General features: G+C 34.6%; 1 protein-coding gene across 4 annotated transcripts in view; it reads left to right on the top strand.

Annotated features, from left to right (window-relative positions):
- Positions 1–17,494, top strand: part of LOC106068506 (uncharacterized) — a 98,485-nt gene extending 80,991 nt beyond the window's left edge. For all 4 annotated transcript variants that reach the window (XM_056011248.1, XM_056011246.1, XM_056011250.1 and 1 more), the window contains 10 exons: positions 6–146; positions 241–422; positions 586–787; positions 3,947–3,972; positions 6,423–6,681; positions 9,434–9,518; positions 10,341–10,379; positions 13,472–13,502; positions 15,223–15,316; positions 17,098–17,494. In XM_056011248.1, the coding sequence (XP_055867223.1) occupies positions 95–146; positions 241–422; positions 586–787; positions 3,947–3,972; positions 6,423–6,681; positions 9,434–9,518; positions 10,341–10,379; positions 13,472–13,502; positions 15,223–15,267 (921 nt within the window). In that variant the 5' untranslated portion in view covers positions 6–94 and the 3' untranslated portion in view covers positions 15,268–15,316; positions 17,098–17,494. The remainder of the gene's footprint in view (positions 1–5; positions 147–240; positions 423–585; positions 788–3,946; positions 3,973–6,422; positions 6,682–9,433; positions 9,519–10,340; positions 10,380–13,471; positions 13,503–15,222; positions 15,317–17,097) is intronic.
- Positions 17,495–19,665: the final 2,171 nt, after the last annotated feature.

The following is a 19,665-nucleotide window of genomic DNA, read 5'->3' as shown; positions in this document are numbered from 1 at the left end:
TGTAGAACCCAGCACCTCTTTTTTGTTAAGGTGAAGCGACACATAGTCTACAGTGCAACAAATCCGTTCCTATGTCAAAGTTAAACTATAAACAATGCTGAAACAGGTTGTGAATATCTCCGTAATCTTTTTAAGTCTTGTACAGGGTAAGTGTTCAGTGTTGGGAGGAGTGTAGATATAAATAACATGTTAACAGAATAGTGAGAGTAAATAACTAATTGCTTTTAATTTCATGAACAGATGCCTACGGTCAACAAATTTATCTTTTCCCCTACAACGAAACAAAGAACTGTAACATCAGTCTTGTGGAAGAGATGGACACAATTGTCATGTATGGCAAAGTGGATTTCAATGGAAACATACCGGAGTCTTTGGTTGTTAACTTTGACATCAAAAGAGAAACTAACTCCAGTTTTCAATCTGTACGCAGTCATAATACATTTAATATACATTTAATAATTAGTTAAAATCTTATACAGTTCAACAATTCACTTCTCTTGTCAAAAATGATTTTAATATTTTGTTACTTAACTAATTGTTTTTTTTATAATAAAAAGCTTTTATTTCTGAATATTTTTTTTTCAGTTTTGTTTTGTTAAAGTTCCAGAAGACTGTGCTAAACACTTTGACAAGTGCAATTGTTATAAAACGGATGAACCTAAAGTGTTTAAATTGTCAATACACATAACTGCACTTAAAACGAACGATGAGGCAGAGATAAGAGCTGAATTGGTTTACAGAGAAACATCATTTTATAGCGAAATAAGGAAACTGCCAATAGTTTATGGTATATATTGTTTTAGCATAGATAGCTGTATTATTTTCGTATATTCACTGAAAAATTTTGTAAGGATTTTCGGTACTGATTTCACTGAATTTATGAATAACTTGGTAAGCAATTGTATTACAGATACATCCCTTTGTTAACATCCGTAGCAGAAATAATTAGTTTCATAAATACACATGCATCTTTAAAAACAAACAAATGCAAACAGTTGTGGGCTAATTACTTTTTTATTCTCTTCAGAGAGTGAATATGGTATAAAATAATAGAGTTATACAAGTACAATAAAATATTCCCACTTATTTAATAACATCAGACCATGGGCGTAGCCAGGGGGGGTTTTTGGGGTTCAAACCCCCCCCCCCCCGAAATGACTGATTTTTTGCTTTGATTTTTTTTAATTTTAGGTGAGATTTTAATACTAAACCATCACTTGCCCCAGCACAACCAAAGGGGTTTTGAGTTTAAAACCCCCTACCAGGGGTTTTGAGTTTAAAACCCCCTACCAGGGGTTTTGAGTTTTAAACCCCCTACCTGGAGTTTTTGCAGTTAACTCCCCCTCTTCTATAAAACAAAACAAAAAAAAATGCAAACGAAAATCCCCTAATTCCAAGAGCACAGTTAAGGAAGATTTTGATTTTAAAACCCCCTCTTCAACATAAAAAAAGCTAATTACGCACTCAAAATGTTATGAGCAAAACTAAATGGGTTTTGACTCAGTTTTGAGTTTAAATCCCTCTTCAGCGGGGTTTGAAGGTAAAAAATAGCTCTTTAATAATAAAAACAAAGCAAATCTACACTCAAAATGTTATGAGTGTAGTCAAAGGGGTTTTGAGTTTAAACTCCCCTCTAGTGGAGTTTGAAGCTAAAAAATACTTCTTTAATATAAATAAAAGCAAATTACTCACTCTAAAATCTAAGGGCTTTTGAGTTTAACCCCCCCCCCCCGGCCAGGGAGGGTTTGAGGCTAAAAATTCATCTTCAGTGTAAGAAAAAAAGCAAATTACGCACTCAAAATGCTATGAGCGTTGCCAAAAGGGGTTTTGAGTTTAAACCCCCATTCAGAGGGGTTTGATGCTAAAAATACCTCTTCAATATAAAAAAAGCAAATTACACACTAAAATTATTTGAGCGTAGCCAATCCAATCGGGGGTTTTGAGTTTAAACCCCTCTTCTACAGATGGCTTTTTAAAAAAGTTTAAAACCCCTCCAGATGGTTTTGAGTTTAAATCCCCCTACAGAGAATTTTGAGGTGGAAAACCCCCAACAAATGATTTTGACGATAAAACTTCTCTTTTCGATATAAAATCTAAAGCAAACTAGAGTTACTTAATTCCAAGAGCGTATTCAAGAGAGGTTACACATTTTTACCAGTGGCAGAGCTCCATTAATAAACTGCATTGAATAGTCATCTGCCGAAATTGAAAAACACTAAATGTGGCTCAATAAAGATGGCTAAGACAGATTTTAGGAGTCAGTTATAGAGATCGGGTCTAAATCAAGGAAATCCTATGCCGAACTTGGAGTCGACCCCTTAGTAAGATTGTGAGAGAGCGACGCATGAGGTTTGCGGGACATGTTCTCCGACAAAAAGAATTACGCATAAGAAGAGTTGCAATGATATCCTAGTACAACTTGACGCCACTCATCCAGGAAGGTCCTCATGGCAGCTGTGAAGAGGCTTCAGACGATATCAGTGACAGAATGTAATGAAAATAGCTTGACGGCAAATGCGCCGAACGGCGCGGGAGGGTCTAAGTCAGTAAGAATAGCACATTAGGTTTTTGAAATAAAACTTTTTAATAGAAGGAAAATGCAGTGTAGATACCTCAGAATATGCATTTGGTTGGCTTTCAATATCAGAAATAGTGCTTGGCGGCGGGGCTTCGCCCCGCGCTGGGGGAGCTCCTAGTGTTCCCGCAGATCCCATTGCTAATAATGGCAGGGAATCTACAATTTTTCCACTAACTCATGGAAGAACCTATTCTAGGGCACAATAAACGTCATCCGAAAGAATGAAGGGTCAGAATGTAATAAAGATTATGTACACACACACACACACATAAATACATATTAAAAAAAACATTTCGCGGGGGGGGGGGTCCGGAAGGAATCCCCCCAAACCCCCCCCCCGAAAAAAAATCCTGGCTACGCCCATGCATCAGACTAATGCTAATTGCTATACTTCAAGTCATTGACTAACTATTACAAACTTTTTATTTAGTATGTAGCTTATTTTTCTACAAATCTTAAATTAAGACACTCAGTCTGTCTGTCTGTCTGTCTGGGTACTTTATTTTATACTTTTTTTTATCTTCCACTTTGACTCTCTGAAATTAAAAAAAAAATATTCCTTATCGTGGACAACAGTAGCACCAATAAAAAAAGTAAATTATTTTAACTAGTCGACCGGCGCAGTAGCATACGCCGCTATTTTGCAGGGCCAACCTTAGGCCACTGCAATCTATGGGACGCAGTGGGCCCCGCACTTTTATAGGACCCGCGCTAATTTTAGGAATATAAATTATTAAATAAAAACAATTTTATAACTTATAACAGATTTCCCGTGGCTTCCTGTCGATTTAACAGGAGGTCCTGGAAATCTCCTGAAATTGCAAAAAATAAGAAAAAGTCCTGGAAATATCCGGAAATTATTTAAATTTTTTGAAAACTCATACAAATCTCCTGAAATATATAGACCAAAATTGTCATTTATTCTCGTCTCTTAAATTACCTAGGACAACTCCCTCCGTCCGAGTTGCAAAAATAAAAAGAGTGATCTTTCCATGGTGTCCAAAGTCTTGAGCGTGCTCTGTCGCCTAAATAGATTACTCCCGCCCCCTTTTTTTAACGTGAGGTAGAAAAAAAAAGTGATATTGCAACGGTCCTGCCCTGCTATGTTGAGACTACGTGTTTTACCCCCCTTCCCCCACCCTTTTTTTCATGTTTTCTCGTGGACTATCCGCAGAGTGATCTTTCCTTTACTTCTTGCTACTCGACAAAACTCTTGAGGGAAGAAGAGAATTATATATATAGAAGATAGAACAAGGAAATATAAACCTTGCAATATTTAAGGATATGGAATTTATTGAGCGTGGCTATCCTTTCACTCTTTATTCGTTTTTTTGTAAAAAGTATTTTTCGTTTGTTTTGTGTTGCTAGGTTTTCAAACAGATGCGGTGCTAGTCCAGGGGTCGGCAACCTTTTGAGTCGAAAGAGCCAAATATTACAATTTACCAAATTTTAAAGTTTTTAAAGAGCCACAAATTTTTTCTTGCCAACAATAAATAGTACTCACACAATTAATTTTATAATTAAAAAAAAACGAATATATTAATTCATATATACGTGTTTTTCACACCAAATTAGATAATATATATATATATATATATGGTTTTATTACAATTGTTATATACGGTAACAACTAAAGCAGTTAAACATTTACTTATAACACTATCTTGTACTTCAAGAACAAACAATTGAGCAAACAAATTCAATGGGAGGTTGGCTTTGCAAGGCTTTAGAAAGTTTGGATACATTTGGCTCATGACTTGTTTTTAGTTTCAAACACGAATCTAAATTTTCATTTGTTAGTTGACTTTTTACTCTACTTATATTTATATATGAATATAACACTTGCTCTAACGAATATGTCGATCCGAAGATAGTCAGTACTTCAAATGCCAAATTCACCTCACTGTAGCATTCTGGATGACTTCCATGCGTCGAATATATACTAAGTGCCTCAACTCGAGATATTTCTTTTAAAGTTGTCACATTTGTTGCGTAACATACATACATTTCTGGACCTCCAACTTTTCCAACTTGCTTTTTGACTAAATTTTCCACTCCACAAAGCTTTACTTTTTAAATCGATCAATTGAATTTTAAATGGCTCAATCTGGTTTTCGTTAAGATTTATGTTGAGGGGATTTATTAGGAATTATTATTATAGCTTTTATATAGCGCTACTTTCATGCTTATAGCATGCTCAGAGCGCTCAATTTGTGGATCAGTGGGGGGGAGGGGGTATCTAGGAGTTGGTTTTCCGTGCTGCCTTTAGGCGCTCAGTAAACACAACTCTGCCCGAGTCGGGTGTCTAGGTAGCCAAGCCAAGCCAAGTTCAAGCGCACTTGGCCTCTCGACCACGCTTCACGTATTGTAAAACTGCTCAAATCTGTCAAGAAATTCATCTTTGATTTTTTTAACTGTGCTGCAGTAATTTGTGACAATAGTTGCACTGATTTTATCGTGATACTGCTTTAGACATTTAAAATGAAGTAACTGCATATCTTCTGCAAAAAGAATTAAATTTTCTTCAAAATAAACGAATTCTTCTACCAATACAGGATAAGTTTTACTTTACTTGCAGTTTTAGATATGGCTCATTTCCTTTCGCTGTTATATCCACCATAAAGAACAATTTTTGCAACCATTTGTCCTTTTCTAATTCAGGGTGATTAATGCTTGTTTCATTTAGGAATGTATTTATTTCATTCAAGCACAAAGCAAAACGTTTCAAGCCATCGCACTTCATTGTAAAGAAGAATGTCGGAATACTGTGTCTCCATCTCGTTAAAGAGTTCTTTAAACTGAAGATGGTAGAGTGCTTTTGATAAGATGATGTTTACAATCTTGATTATCAAATGTATAACCTCAACTATTTCGGCCATAAATGTTTGGGCACAAAGCGCTTCTTGGTGTATGTGAAATGTAAGAATTCGGTGGTTTATTTGGCTCGAAGAATCATTGTTGCTCCTTTAACTTTCCTGCCATACTTCTGGCTCCATGCTGTTTAAACGATTCTATTTAACTCGATCTTATTGTCTTCAAGTCATATTTGCTTCGCATTCGCTCTATCTTCCCCTCTAGTTTGTCATGAGAGTAGCAATCCTGGAAGATCTTCTTTTGGACCTTGGGAAGACATTTACCTGACAAAATGGGCAACTTATGCCATGCCTTTTATGTCGTTAGACTAGCAAGTGATAAGGCAGAAGAAAGTTAAATAATCTTCCACCTGCAAATATGTTATTTTTGAAGATATTTTAGCTACTCTATCTTGTACTGTTTTATCGGATATTGGCAAATCTTTCGGATTTTTTCCCCAAGGTTTCTGTTTTTTTTTTTTTAAAATCACGAAACTGTTCTTCAGACGCAGTAAGCAGTCTTTGATATAGTCACCATCTAAAAACGGTTTGCCTTTTTGTGCAATTTCTATTGGTATCGCAAAGCTTGCCAGATTAGCATTACATGTAGATTGTTTCTAACTTTGAGAAGATCATTCGCTTCTAACTCACTTACTTGAAACAACAAACTATACGTCACAGCCAAAGCACGTAGTGAAGATGCCGTTTCGTCTTGCGTCGAAAGAGAATTAAAACTTACATAGAAACACCAGACGACGGCGTCATTTGAGAGCTTCCGACGACTGACGACATGGACGACTCGTGTAGTGGGGGTGGTATAAGGCTAAGAGATAGAATCGGTGCCTATTCTTCGTTAAACGATTCGGAACTATTTTGAAAAATGTTTCAATAAAATAAATAATATTTGCGTATGGAACTAAAGAGCCGCAGCTTCACACCCAAAGAGCCGCATGTGGCTCGCGAGCCGCAGGTTGCCGACCCCGGTGCTAGTCTACGCCAATGATCAATGTATCAACTTTAAGCAGACTGATGTTGCAGTCAATGACAAAAATGTCATTATATTGTCAGTGTGTCGTGAAAAGTTTGCTTCACATTGTGAATTACAACTGACCAACTTGGAAACTGGCACTCTTGTGCAATCAGGAAAAGACATTGTTGTCTATATCACACACTTTGAAGGCAGGGCCAACTTTAAACTGACATACTTTGTTTGTACTATCGAAAGAAACATCTCATTTTCAATTACTACGGGTAAGTCATTTCATCATGTATAAGAAAGTAAAATGAATTAAAAAAAAAATTGGGGCAAAAGATCGTGTAATAACAATATAGCACCTGTAATCGAGCTAAAAATTTATATTGCAGAATTTGATGTTTAGAAACAAAACTGGGTGTACCATTCCATATGAAATAGTGTAAATCAAGGGTGGGCAACATTTTTGTATCGAGAGCCGCATTCCAAAAAGATTGGTAAATGGGACAAATGCGGCCCTCTATATATGTATATATTAGTATATATATATACTTACAACTTAAACAGATACGTAAGCTAACTGTGTATAATGTCTTTTAATTCATATTGATACCCTATTATAAATTCACTTTTTTTTTTACACTCCCAATTGAGGAATTAAAAGAGTTAGCAATTTCCGAACCCAACTTTACGATTACACAAAATGCTATTGCCTTTTTTTCACCACAACATTTCACCACAAATGTACAGTTCTGCTTAATGTGAAGTATTTAACCGGCTACACTCGTGCGTAATGTTCTAGAACTGTGGAACTATATTAATAATTGCTAGCTTGTGACTGCTGTCAAATTACAGTAAGCCAGCATCGACCTGTGATTACACATGTTTAGTTTCTACGCACGCACACACACAAGATACTTGTTCACATATGTATTTGTACCCAAATAATGTGAACGTTGAACGATTTTTTTTTAAATGTGTGTAAACACAACTTTTTGCACCCATAATAACTCCTGCGGAAGTAGTGACTGGAAATTTTTTCAAACTTTCAGGTCATAATTTTCTAGAAATTATGTCCCCAAGCTGAATAAGCTTCTGCGCTAAATGGTGAGCTGATAATATATGAATAATTGGTTCTTGACGTGTTTTCATTTCTTTTTATAAACTCTACAATTAAATAATCTATATAGGCCTTGTACTTGTAACTATTTCACTAGAAATAGTTTCACCCTTTTTCAAAGGAAAAGACAAACCCTGTTTTCAATTGCTTGCCTGGAGAAATGGAAAAGTTTTGTTTGAAAGGATTTAACATGTACTTAAATTTCATATGATTCATATGCCAACAACCAATTGCAGTAGATCTAGGGAAAAACATGAAATAAACTCTAACTCTTCATTACAAATATTAGTAACAAAGTCACAGTCAATGTCCTTCAAGGAACATAAAAATGTATTTCTTGAGATTTTATATTCTTCTCATTACCTTGCCCATGCTAAGCCAGCGGATACATCGGAGTATTTGGTTACTAAATCTTCAAGTACTTGTCGGAAATGTCAGTAGTACATTACTGATAAGCTTCGTTACTTCGGTCAAGCACTACCATGTTGAATTTTAATGCAGCTTTGTGCAAGCTTTTCTGTTTAGAGTTTAAGGTTGGGATATTCTTTATTTCAAAAAAAAATCAATAAACAAAACAGCGAAAAAACCATTAAAGATCAAGTTTCATCATTGTTCCAAACATACTTAACGCAGTTGTTCAAAGTATTAAATAAATATTGACCAGAGATAGTGTCTTGGATTGAGTTTATCGAAGTATAACTTATAAGCGTAATCTTCGTTTACTTGAAACTTTTTATAATTAGACAGTTTCAATAATATAGAGATATTATTTTAATATATTTAATATATTTAATATATTTGAATTTTTATATGTAAATACTGTGGGCACACCTGATTTCTGTAGGAGTCCGCGGGCCGTAATTGGCCCACCATTTGAGTAAATGGTTCAAGACGTGCAAGTAATTGTATTAATGCCAATCACATTTTATGTTGTCATTCTGTTCAAAAAGAGATACTGTTAAGATCTCAAAGGTAGACAAAATCTGTCAGCATATTTTGAAGCTTACAAAATCTGGTGCAATGACTTCTTGTATTTTCTCAAAGCAAATAATTAATAAAAAAAATGTTTTTATAAAAATAAAACTTTTTATATAATACAGAGCAAACCATATTAAGGAAAAAAATATAATTTTGGTATTAGTTTACATAGAAAGATGTGCAAAATCAAACTACAATTCTCCCTTGAGTTACGAAAAGGCGTATTTCCAAAACAATATACGGTAATAGAAATTAAACTTAAATAGTTACATAGTTTTTATCTCCGGAGAAATCAAATTACTTATTTGTAATCTGCATTTTGTACTGCATATTCTTAAAATAACATAAAAACCTAATTCTGCGCATTTAGCTACGAAAAATAACACCAAACTAGATTCAAATTGCAGTGTTTGTTATTATTTATTATATCTGGCATAGGTGTACTTATTAGCAGGATTAAACAGGCTATTCACCACCGTACTTGTCCGTAGGTCAACTATTCAGTAAAATTCGTTAGGGTCACAAACTCATAATGAACCAGAAAAATTTAAAATTTACAATTTACAAACAAAAGTAATATCAGGCGACCAAACGATAGAATCGATTTGGAAACACTTTCAATCCGCAAAAGTCTATTTTGAATGGAAAGAGGGAGAGTTATAGTTGTTCAGAGATTGTAATTACTAGCGTATGATATTTTTGCTAAACAAATTATGAAACCTTTTCACCTTAATTGCTTCAATTAATTGAAATTTCGAGGGCGTATTTGGGCTTCAGTGAAAAATGTGTACTCTTTTGTATCAAGTAACTTTTTTATTTAATATGCTCGTTAAATGCTCCCTACACACACCCCATCAAATCACATAATAATTTTGCACGAAATTCTAAACCTATATATTAGCAAAATTTGCTTTTCATTTACTTTAATACAGGTACAACTGAACTTATATTGGAATGGCTTAAATTTTTGGCTATATTTGTACTCCCACTGACGTTGATTCTTCTACTCAAAGCATGGTAATATTTTACATTATTGACATAATTCTTTTTTTCAGATTGTGGTAGTTACATATTAGCGTTTGTTGTAACTATGTATCATTCAAATACATTGTATTTAGTTGACATTTGATAGAACCTGAACATTGAGCTTGTTATCGAATATATTTACAAAATGCAGTTGGTGTATCCGGTGTAAAAATCATGGATACACAATGTATTTAGGTATTAAGATACACTTTCGGACTTGGTGATCTATGGGTACTCATGATGCAAAGCCCATCTGTTTCTATAGCCGACGATTAACAATGTCGTACGGTCCACAAAACTACCAAAAGATTTTATTTTAATAATGTATGTTAGGTATCCAGATGATGTACTTAAGGCGAACTAAACATAACAAAGCTCAAAATTTGTTTCTTCAACTGGATTAGAAATCCAGAAACATCAGTTCCGAAGTCAACCGCTTAACATTTTGACCCTATAACTATTATTAAAGCATATAATAATTATCTTCTTTTTTTTTCCATATTAGGTTTTACTGTATTTTATTGTTTAACCCATTTTAGCCAGTAATCTCAATATGAAAATAGATGGAACCTGAAACACTGTTCTTCCAGACACACCTTTTTTTTTAATATAGAAGATAACTCTTGCAGAGAATGTACGACGTGTTTTAAAGGAAATCAATAAATTGTTGTTGTTAATATATAAGGCAGAATGGATATATATTTCTGAATATATGAACTTAACTAAAAAAGAATGTATAAGATAATATATAAAATTTATGATTAAATATCTAATACATGAGCAATAAATCTGACCAACACATTTCATTCTCAGTGTAAAGAAATACGGCAATCGGGTGTGGAGCTCTATAAGGTAGGATTACATTGAAGAGCTTTTAAACTGTATATTTGAGATAACATAGGTACGAGCAAACTATGTCCTTGTGGAGAGGTACAAGAATGCAGACAAGGTCCTTCAATACTGTATTTTTCATCAAGAGGCCCGAACAAGACACTGGCCCAAAATGCCCAATGGAGAACTAAAATTTAGAGCTGCCTAATCAAAAAACTATATAAGATATTAATCTAGTCATGTGAACATAATAACAAGAAAGAAGAAGAAAAAACCTTTTGATATTATAACTTATTTCATTGATACGCCTTTGAAATGAGTTGTTGCTTATAGAAATTATTTTAAAATGATATCAGAAGGAGGTTAGGGTTTTTAACCTTCCACGTTTGTAAAATTCATGCTTTGCCTATACAGCGAGGTTCTCCCTATTTAGCTTTAAGTAAAGAGATATTGTAAAACTCTTATCTACATTTTCTGAACATTATCTTTGAATGTTCGAATTTTTTTCCAACTTAAATCTTTTTATAAGGGTGGCATCAAGTAAACCTTCAGATTAATTGGTCTCACAGCGTCATAAAAAAACGTCACGAAGGCAATCGCTTGTCTAACAAACGAAGAAATGAAAACCCTATTTCAAATAGTCAACGCTGTACAGTCAGCATTTCTTTTTGTTAAAGTCAAATGTAGACAAATATTTCAATACAGTTACTTTAATTAAATTCAACAATATTTCATTCGAACACTAGAATATAGTTGTAAATGATTTTCTAAGGTACAACTCAGTGGCGTAGCAGCAAGGTACCCTTATGCCCGGGTTCATAATGTGCGACATAATAAATATTGAGTACTCTTCTTATCTGTACATAACCAAAAGACATTCCAATGCAAGCAGTGAGCTTTCTTTTTATAAGCAAGAATGTCATTACATTTCATTCAGTTATTATTCCGTACAACTATTGTTTTAATAGTTCCTTTTCTCATTATACAAATTTAGATTCTGAAAACATCTCTAATAAAAATAACAACAACTAATATCTAGTATCAGTACTAGTATCTAGTATCAGTACTAGTATCTAGTATCAGTACTAGTATCTAGTATCAGTACTAGTATCTAGTATCAGTACTAGTATCTAGTATCAGTACTAGTATCTAGTATCAGTACTAGTATCTAGTATCAGTACTAGTATCTAGTATCAGTACTAGTATCTAGTATCAGTACTAGTATCTAGTATCAGTATATAGGTCTAACATTTCTTTTACAAAAGTTTTATTTTTCTGGCATTTTCAGTAGCAAAGTCAGAAAGCAGTCCTGAATCTATTTCTAAATGTGTAGCTGTTATTTCTTGTTCAATGTAAAGAACAGCAAGTGGAGCCTACCTGCTCTTGGTCATAGAAATTCTAAATTTACTTTTTGTCAATTGAAACTTCGAGAATGACCTCTCTGCTAAACAAGAGTTATCCTTAAGAATAGAAGACTAAAAAGTATCAACTATTGATAAAACACTGAACTCTAATCTTCAAATACAAAAACAAAATCTAATAAAGTATTCATAAAGACACATCTTCATTTTGAAATGCTAGGAAAAATATGTACAAAAGCTCCTTCTTTCCTAGTGCTATTAGAGTATAGAATGGGTTGCCTGAGTCAGCCATGAAAGCCCATGAATTGACATAGGGACAAGTGTCGGACGTTATCATATTCTTTTTTCAAGTTACGTTAGCATTTTATTTGATAAGAAAATAAACTGATACAGGTAAGTTGACTGGGGATTAACGACTCCAACGCGTTAACCTTTTTGTAAATGAAACATGTCATTAATAATTGAGGAATTATGACATCTATAGTTCGTCAAAATACGTTGATTTTGAAAGTCCTCTCCTCTACATCTTGAATTTTCTCTTTACAGTAGTCAGTGGTAGGCTCATCAATTTGTAGGCCTACTTTAACTTTCCGCAATCGCGAAGAGCGAAAAACTGGATCAACCATTACATTCTCAAAGCCATTTTTCAAATGACTTACTTCAGTATAGATCTTCTTCAGTTCGCTCACAGCTGTATGCAGATTTTGCTGCTCATTCCACCAATTTTGCAGTTGACAATAATAATAAGGCTTGTCTTCGAGTCGGAAGATTAGTGAGGAATGCAGTATTTCCCGTGGGTGCGCAGCCCCAGCTGTGACCTACATATTTTGGTTGATTGAGATTTTCTTTTCGCAGTCTGCGTTTGTCCTCGGCAGAAGATTTTCTTTTGGTCTCAAATGTGTATCCCGCGGCCTTCGTGAGTGACCTCTTGCTGTCTCGTTCTGAGGCCGCATGCAACCAGGTGCTCTCTTCTATGTCAATAATATCGTATGTTTTTAATTCTCCCCTAAGTGTTGCAGTTTCCAGGCGTTATTTTTGCTTTGGGGAACACAAAGTAATGTGTATCAACATCATTAATATATTAAGATATCTGAATCTCATTGTTGTTAGAGCATCATTCCTCGATGACCACTTGTAGAGCACAATTCCTGAGTGTCTTATAAACTATGCTTTCCTTACTTTATATGTTGTGAGCAAAAAGTGCTCTTAAACGTTTTGCATTAGGTCAATAAAATCTACAACTTCTTGAACGCAGTTGATGGAATCATTTAAGACCAGATTTAAGTTGTGGTTAGCACAGTGAACGAAATGCAAAGGACGATGATTTTGCTAAAGCGATGCCTGAAGGTCTGATTAGATTCTATGATACATCGACACAATGTTGTGCGCTCCATTATTGTATAATTATTATCAATGATACTGTAAAGGCTATGGAACGAAACAGCTAGAGATCACTTACAAAGACAGCGACCAGAATAAAATCTACTGCCGAGGACAATTGTTGACTGCGAAAAAAAAATTAAAACACAATCCTAACGACCCCCTCCCTTAAAATCATTTAACGTCGACATAATGCATTAATGCAAAAGAACCGAAACTCACATCTACATAGGTTTACGTCTAGAATTTATTTTCAACCGCCGACACTTTTTTTTCCCTGCAAATATTATTGCAGATGTTAGGTTTTTGTATTACAAATCAATGAAACATAAAACAGTATTGATAAATACATTTTACTTTGCTCTCATTTAGTTGCAATAAAAGCAGCCACGATGAAAACAATGTAAGTATTTTAAAGAGTTAATATATATTAAGTATAATACCCATAAATTGAAACACTCAGCTTTAAACATTAGGACTAATTTAGTCCAATTCATCCGACCTTGTTTTGATTACGAAGCAGTTTTGTTTTTCACTTCATCTCACATTTATCGTTGTAAGAAAGTGATAATAATTATATACACTTTGATTGTCAAAATAAGTAAAATCAAGTAAAGTTCCCCTTTCAGACCTTGTGGTCTATAGGGCAAATGATGTAAAGGTCATCCTATTCTGTGGCCTACGGTTAACGAGAGTGTCATGTGGCCAGCACAACGACCAACCGCCTTTACATTTCCCCAACTAATGTCAGGTACCCATTAGAGCTGGGTGGATATAAGGCTCCCAAAGATCCCAAAATAAAAAAATCCCAGTCTTCACCAGGATTCGAACCCGGGTCTCCCAGTTCAGAAGCCAAGCGCTTTATCGCACATTCACCGCGCCTCCCCAAAAAAGTAGTTCCCTATAAAAATGTATTTAAATACCTGTAGATAGTTGGCTGTTGTGTGAATTTATTTGGATACAGGATTCAGGATACTTTTATCATTAGAATTCGTGGTAAATTTTAAAACTTGGTTAAATTCATCATCTTCCAGAGCAGAGTACTATTCTCTATGACATAAAGTTGCCTTATGATATTTTATTTTTCATTTTGTTAACTTAATTAAGTAGTTGGTCTAAATGGACTTTGTAAATAAACCAATAACCTCATGGGGAAAAAACGATATTAGTTTTATGTGGCATGTCTGTCTGTCCGTCCGTCCCGTTTAGATCTCAGAAACTAGAAGAGAAAATGAAAATCGGACATAATGATATTTAGATCATTCAAAGTTCTAATGCAACGGCTACCATCTAATTTTTAAAATTATATATGCTAGCAGATTTTTTTTAAAATTCTATATCATGATTCTATATCTAGATCTAGACTTAGAGACAGATCTATTTCTAGATCTAGACTTAGACTTAGAGACTTAGATTTAGTTTTTTTTTTAGATCTATTTCTAGATCTAAGGTTTAGACTTAGATCTTGAATCTAGATTTAGATCTAAAACTAGGTCTAGATCCAGCTAGATCTATGTCTAGTTTGTATGACAAATGACAATGGAGATTACAATTTGTATTTGAGAGGGGGATGTCTTATTGTTATCTGTACACTATTGTACCTTAAAGTGGTTGAATATTTTTTTTTCGTGTTACCAATTTATAGAATTTTGTTAGAAGAATAAATCTTTTTAGTTTCTCTATATTACAATGTAACATGTTATAAATTTTGAATGTATGGATAAGGTTAATAATTATTATTTTAAAGAATCTATGTGTACGCTAAATGAATATATGGAGATGTTGTTGCTGAGGGGTAAAGCATTTGGAACTGGAAGTCCCATGTTCGAATCCTGGTAAAGACTCTAGGTGGACCACTTCGGGGCCAATTTTAAGTTTGTATTTCACACAAACTGTCTTTGTATCCTTGTTAACGTTGTATTTATATGTATGTTTTTTTAGAAGCATTAACAAATGGTTATTTACCAACAAATTGTTTACAATTTGTGAGTTGAATGTTGTCCAGAGCAGCTCAAAAGTTATGAAAACCTACAAGACATTAAAATAATTGTGTACGTTTTTAACGCATGCGTTTCAATTTCAAGTGACTACAATATTATAATTTCATGTTGCTTTTTTAACAGGAAATGGAGTTACGGCCATTGATTAAGGAGACTACTAGGGATTGAAATCGAATGAGAAATCTCTTCAAAAAAAAAAAAAAAAGAAACACAAGAAGTAAGTGATAACATTTGATCAACGAGATGTAAAATAATTTTCATGACCTTAAAATCTGCTGTAACTCAACCCTAATACAACATCTAATAAATATCCAAAATGAGCTCTCGCCAACGCGCAATTAAAAGGTAAACGTAGGATAAATGTTGACTTGCTTGACTTACTCCTGTGCACTCCCAGGGGAGCATAGGGCCGCAACCACACCTCTCCACCGAACTCGGTTCTGAGCAGCTTTCTTCATCTGCCCCCATGTCATTCCAGTACCCTCAGCTTCACTGATGACTGACCTCTTCCAGGTTTGCTTAAGTCTACCCACTTTCCTCTTTCCTTGTGGGTTCCAGTCAAGTGCCTGCCTTGCAATAATTAATATAAACAAACTGTTCTTAAAGTACAGTCACGAATAAATAATTACCGCTAATTCTTATGAGCACTGATAACACAGTGCTAGAATTTTAAAAAGCAAATTATAAAAATAATGTTTAAAAAACTTATACATGTATAATGTAGAACGCATTTCCATTTTCGATATCAACCAAAATAATTAATAACCCATAATATGTTAACTAATTGGTCAATTTAAAAAAAAATGCTTCGTGTTTTATTATTTTCAATAAAAAATTTGCTTAAGGTTTTAACTTGATCCGAGAATGGGTGTGAGCTAAATAGCATTTATAATTATCTAAGGGGATAAAACCCCACATATTAAGCCCTATCTCTGAATACTGAAGGATTAATTTCTCTTAATTTTATAAAAAATATTTAATTAAAAGTAATTAATTTAATAATTATTTTTTAAATGTTGATTCATGTTTTGTTAAGTACAATAAAGAATTGTGTAGAAGTTTCCACTTAATCCGAGAACAGGTGTGGGTGAAATAACTTGTTCCAAATTTTTACCAGATAAACAGAATGAGCAAATAAAAGCGTTGTAACAAAATAGCACGAAAAAAAAATAGAGGAGAGCTCTGAAAACAGGGGGCTGAATTTTCTGTTTCTAAGATAGCAGAAGTGTCTTGTTAAAGTTTATGACAGGGTTCTGTATTAGATTCTGAAAAGATTGTATTGTTTTGTGCAGTGTGATCTATGAGAGGCATGATTTAGACGAGAGCAAACAGGACTTCCACTGAGCTAGCACAGATATACTCTAGCGAGTGTACTTGCACGTGGTGAGAGAAAGGCTTACTTACCTGTCCGAAATTAATTGCTTCGTTCTCTAACATGGGCCATTCGGTCGGTGATGGTCCCCCCCCCCCCACGGGTGCAGTGGCACATCATAGGCATATGGAGTGCCCCCTCATTATTTAGATGCATTCTAGACATTCGTTTCATTAATAAATCCTCGTCCGTAGAGATTGGGCTTGCGTCAGATGTACCTGACGACCCGATCGTCGGGGCCCCAAACGAGGCAGGAGGCTGATTGAGAGTGGTGTTATCGCGTTATTTTTCGTTACACTCTGAAGTGAAGGCCTCGCAGTCCCGAAGGATGCGTCTGTCAACAAAAAATGTTTTTCTTCTATTTAAGAAACTGTTGTTGTTTTTTTCTCGGCTCTTGGATATTTTGATAAAAGCGTATTAAGGATTCCTCATTCTCTTGTCCAGTTCTGCCTTTTCTGTTAATGGGTCACACTTAAAAGATATATTTTTTTCTTAACAACACGGGACCAGGAGTTGATTGTCACGTTGCACAAGATTTACTTTTACGATAGAATCCAAAGAGTCTCTCATGTGGAGTGTAATAGATTGTATTGCTTATTATCTAATCGTTATTCTTCCATGCACAGTTCTGGATACGCCTATGTCTAATATAGTGCTGGTGAGTTAAAAGGAGCTTCATGGATGCTTGCTACGATACTTCAGTATTGGAAAACATCGGTTACAAAGAAGAAAAATATTATATATGTTATATTATCACAATACACTAACAATACTGATGTTTAAAAGTTACACTCCATTTTTATTAACGTGAAACAAGGAGAGAACAACCAGCAGAGACTAATACAAAGTGACTACACACTACTGACACACTTAAGAGTAAACCGTGAACACGGGAACATACTAAACAATAGAACAAGGGAGACTACAACAAAACAAACAAACGCCCACACAACATACATAAACATAAATACACAGATAATGTAACAATATATATTGTAAATAAAACTGGCAATGTTAAAAGTATCATATGTAAATTACTTTTTTTTCGTACTAATTATTTACTTTCAAAAGAAAAAAATCTGTCTAAGCTGTCTAGATCTATAACCTTACTGGGAATTGATGCCTTAACACAGAACGGGAAAAATCTGTTTCTAATAAGAAGTCTAGGTTATTGAGGCTCAGTGTCAACTATCTAGTGCAAATATAAATCTCCTAAAAGTTAAGTCATTTTACAGCATGTTCAAAGTCCGTTTGTCATGGTGTGTAAAACCAGGTACTACATCCTGCCTGTTAGGAAACCCAACAAGAAAAGTTCAACGACTTCAAGAACAAACAACAACAAATGAAGGTACACCGATGAAAGAAGATAACACACGTCAATGACGTCATGCTTGTACTTAAGAAAATTAATAAAATTACAAGGCAGTCTACTATAAGCTATCCCGACAAGACCAACGTCTAATCTCTCGACTCAGGACCGGACACAACAGAATGCGACAACACATGTTCCGGAAGCTCAAAATTGGAACCAGTGAAATCTGCCCATGTGGAGTATCACCAGAAAATGCCGACCACGTCTTCCAAAACTGCTCTCTCTACCAAGAGGCCCGTATAAGACATTGGCCCCAAATCACCCCAATAGAAAAAAAACTATATGGAGAGCTCCTTGATTTGGAAACCACTGCGCAGTTCATCTCATTTATTGGTCTAGTCATATGAACACTCCAACATAACAATGAGAACGAAGATGAAGAAGAAAGAAGAACAAGGCAGTCTAGCTGAACCACTCTTCATGCGTGTACTATATCTTATCTTATCTTTTCTTATCTTTTATTATCTTTTCTTATCTTATCTTATTTTATCTAATATGGTACAGAAGTTACTTCAAAAATGGAAAAGCTACAGAACTTTGTTAACAGATGCCTACGCCGGATATTAGGAATTAGGTGGCCAGAAAAGATAACTACTATCGATTTGTGGGAGAGAACTAGACAAAAGCCCATAGCCCAAGACATCACAAAACGAAAATGGAGCTGGATAGGACACACACTGCGAAAACCAGCTACCAATGTTGCAAGGCAGGCACTTGACTGGAACCCACAAGGAAAGAGGAAAGTGGGCAGACCCAAGCAAACCTGGAAGAGGTCAGTCATCAGTGAAGCTGAGGGTACTGGAATGACATGGGAGGAGATGAAGAAAGCTGCTCAGAACCGAGTTCGGTGGGGAGGTGTGGTTGCGGCCCCATGCTCCCCTGGGAGTGCACAGGAGTAAGTAAGTAAGTAGTTACTTCAAAAAAGAAGACGATTACGTCCTACGCGTCAAGCTCAGGCAACCCATACCATGCTCTAATAGCGCTAGAGAAGAAAGAGCATTTGTACAGATGTGTTCTAGCATATGGAACGAGGAATGTGCCTTTATCTTTATCTAAGAAGCTTAATGATGACTCCAGAGCCACATCCATTTAGTTATACAGTTTGGGTTCATTACATTGTCATACTGAATATGCTTAGGTCCAGATCGAATGGGATAGACACTAACATGTGTCATAAATATGAACTTCTACTAGTGATATGATAAAGGTGATTAGACCATCATTAATAATATTGATAATAAAACTAATTGTAAATTAAGATATGTTGAAAATTTGTCAAAGGGAGATAATTTCATTCAGAGTGACTCTGTGTCTACTCTCTTGCTAATAGTAATAATTGAATTATTTCCCTTTCACCTATTCTTAACACAACTCAATGTTAAAATATTATTTTTTTCATTATTATACTGAATATGCTTATGTCCAGATCAAATGGATAGATACCTACGTATGTCATGAATATGAAGTTCCTTATAACGTAAACCGTATACTAATGATATTACAAAGGTAATTGAACCATCATTAATAATATTGATAATAAAAATAATTGTAGCATTAAGATATGTTGAGAATTGGTCAAAGAGAGATAATTCAATTCAAATAATTTTATTTTTATCCGGAAATAAGTAAATACAGAGTGACTATCTGTCCACTATCTTGCTGATAGTTATAATTATTTCCCTTTAACCCATAGCTCAATGTTGCGATAATATTTTTTGTATTGTTTTTTTAATTTTATATGAAGATGTTAAAACAAAATACTCTTAAGCGTTACCAGAGCATTAAAGATACAGAAATTAGTGTTGAATTCGGAGAGTAGTAA

Source organism: Biomphalaria glabrata, chromosome 14 (assembly GCF_947242115.1).
Source record: "Biomphalaria glabrata chromosome 14, xgBioGlab47.1, whole genome shotgun sequence".
Taxonomy (NCBI): domain Eukaryota; kingdom Metazoa; phylum Mollusca; class Gastropoda; family Planorbidae; genus Biomphalaria; species Biomphalaria glabrata.
The sequence above is the reverse complement of the archived record's forward strand: the minus strand, read 5'-3'. Positions and strand labels throughout refer to the sequence as shown.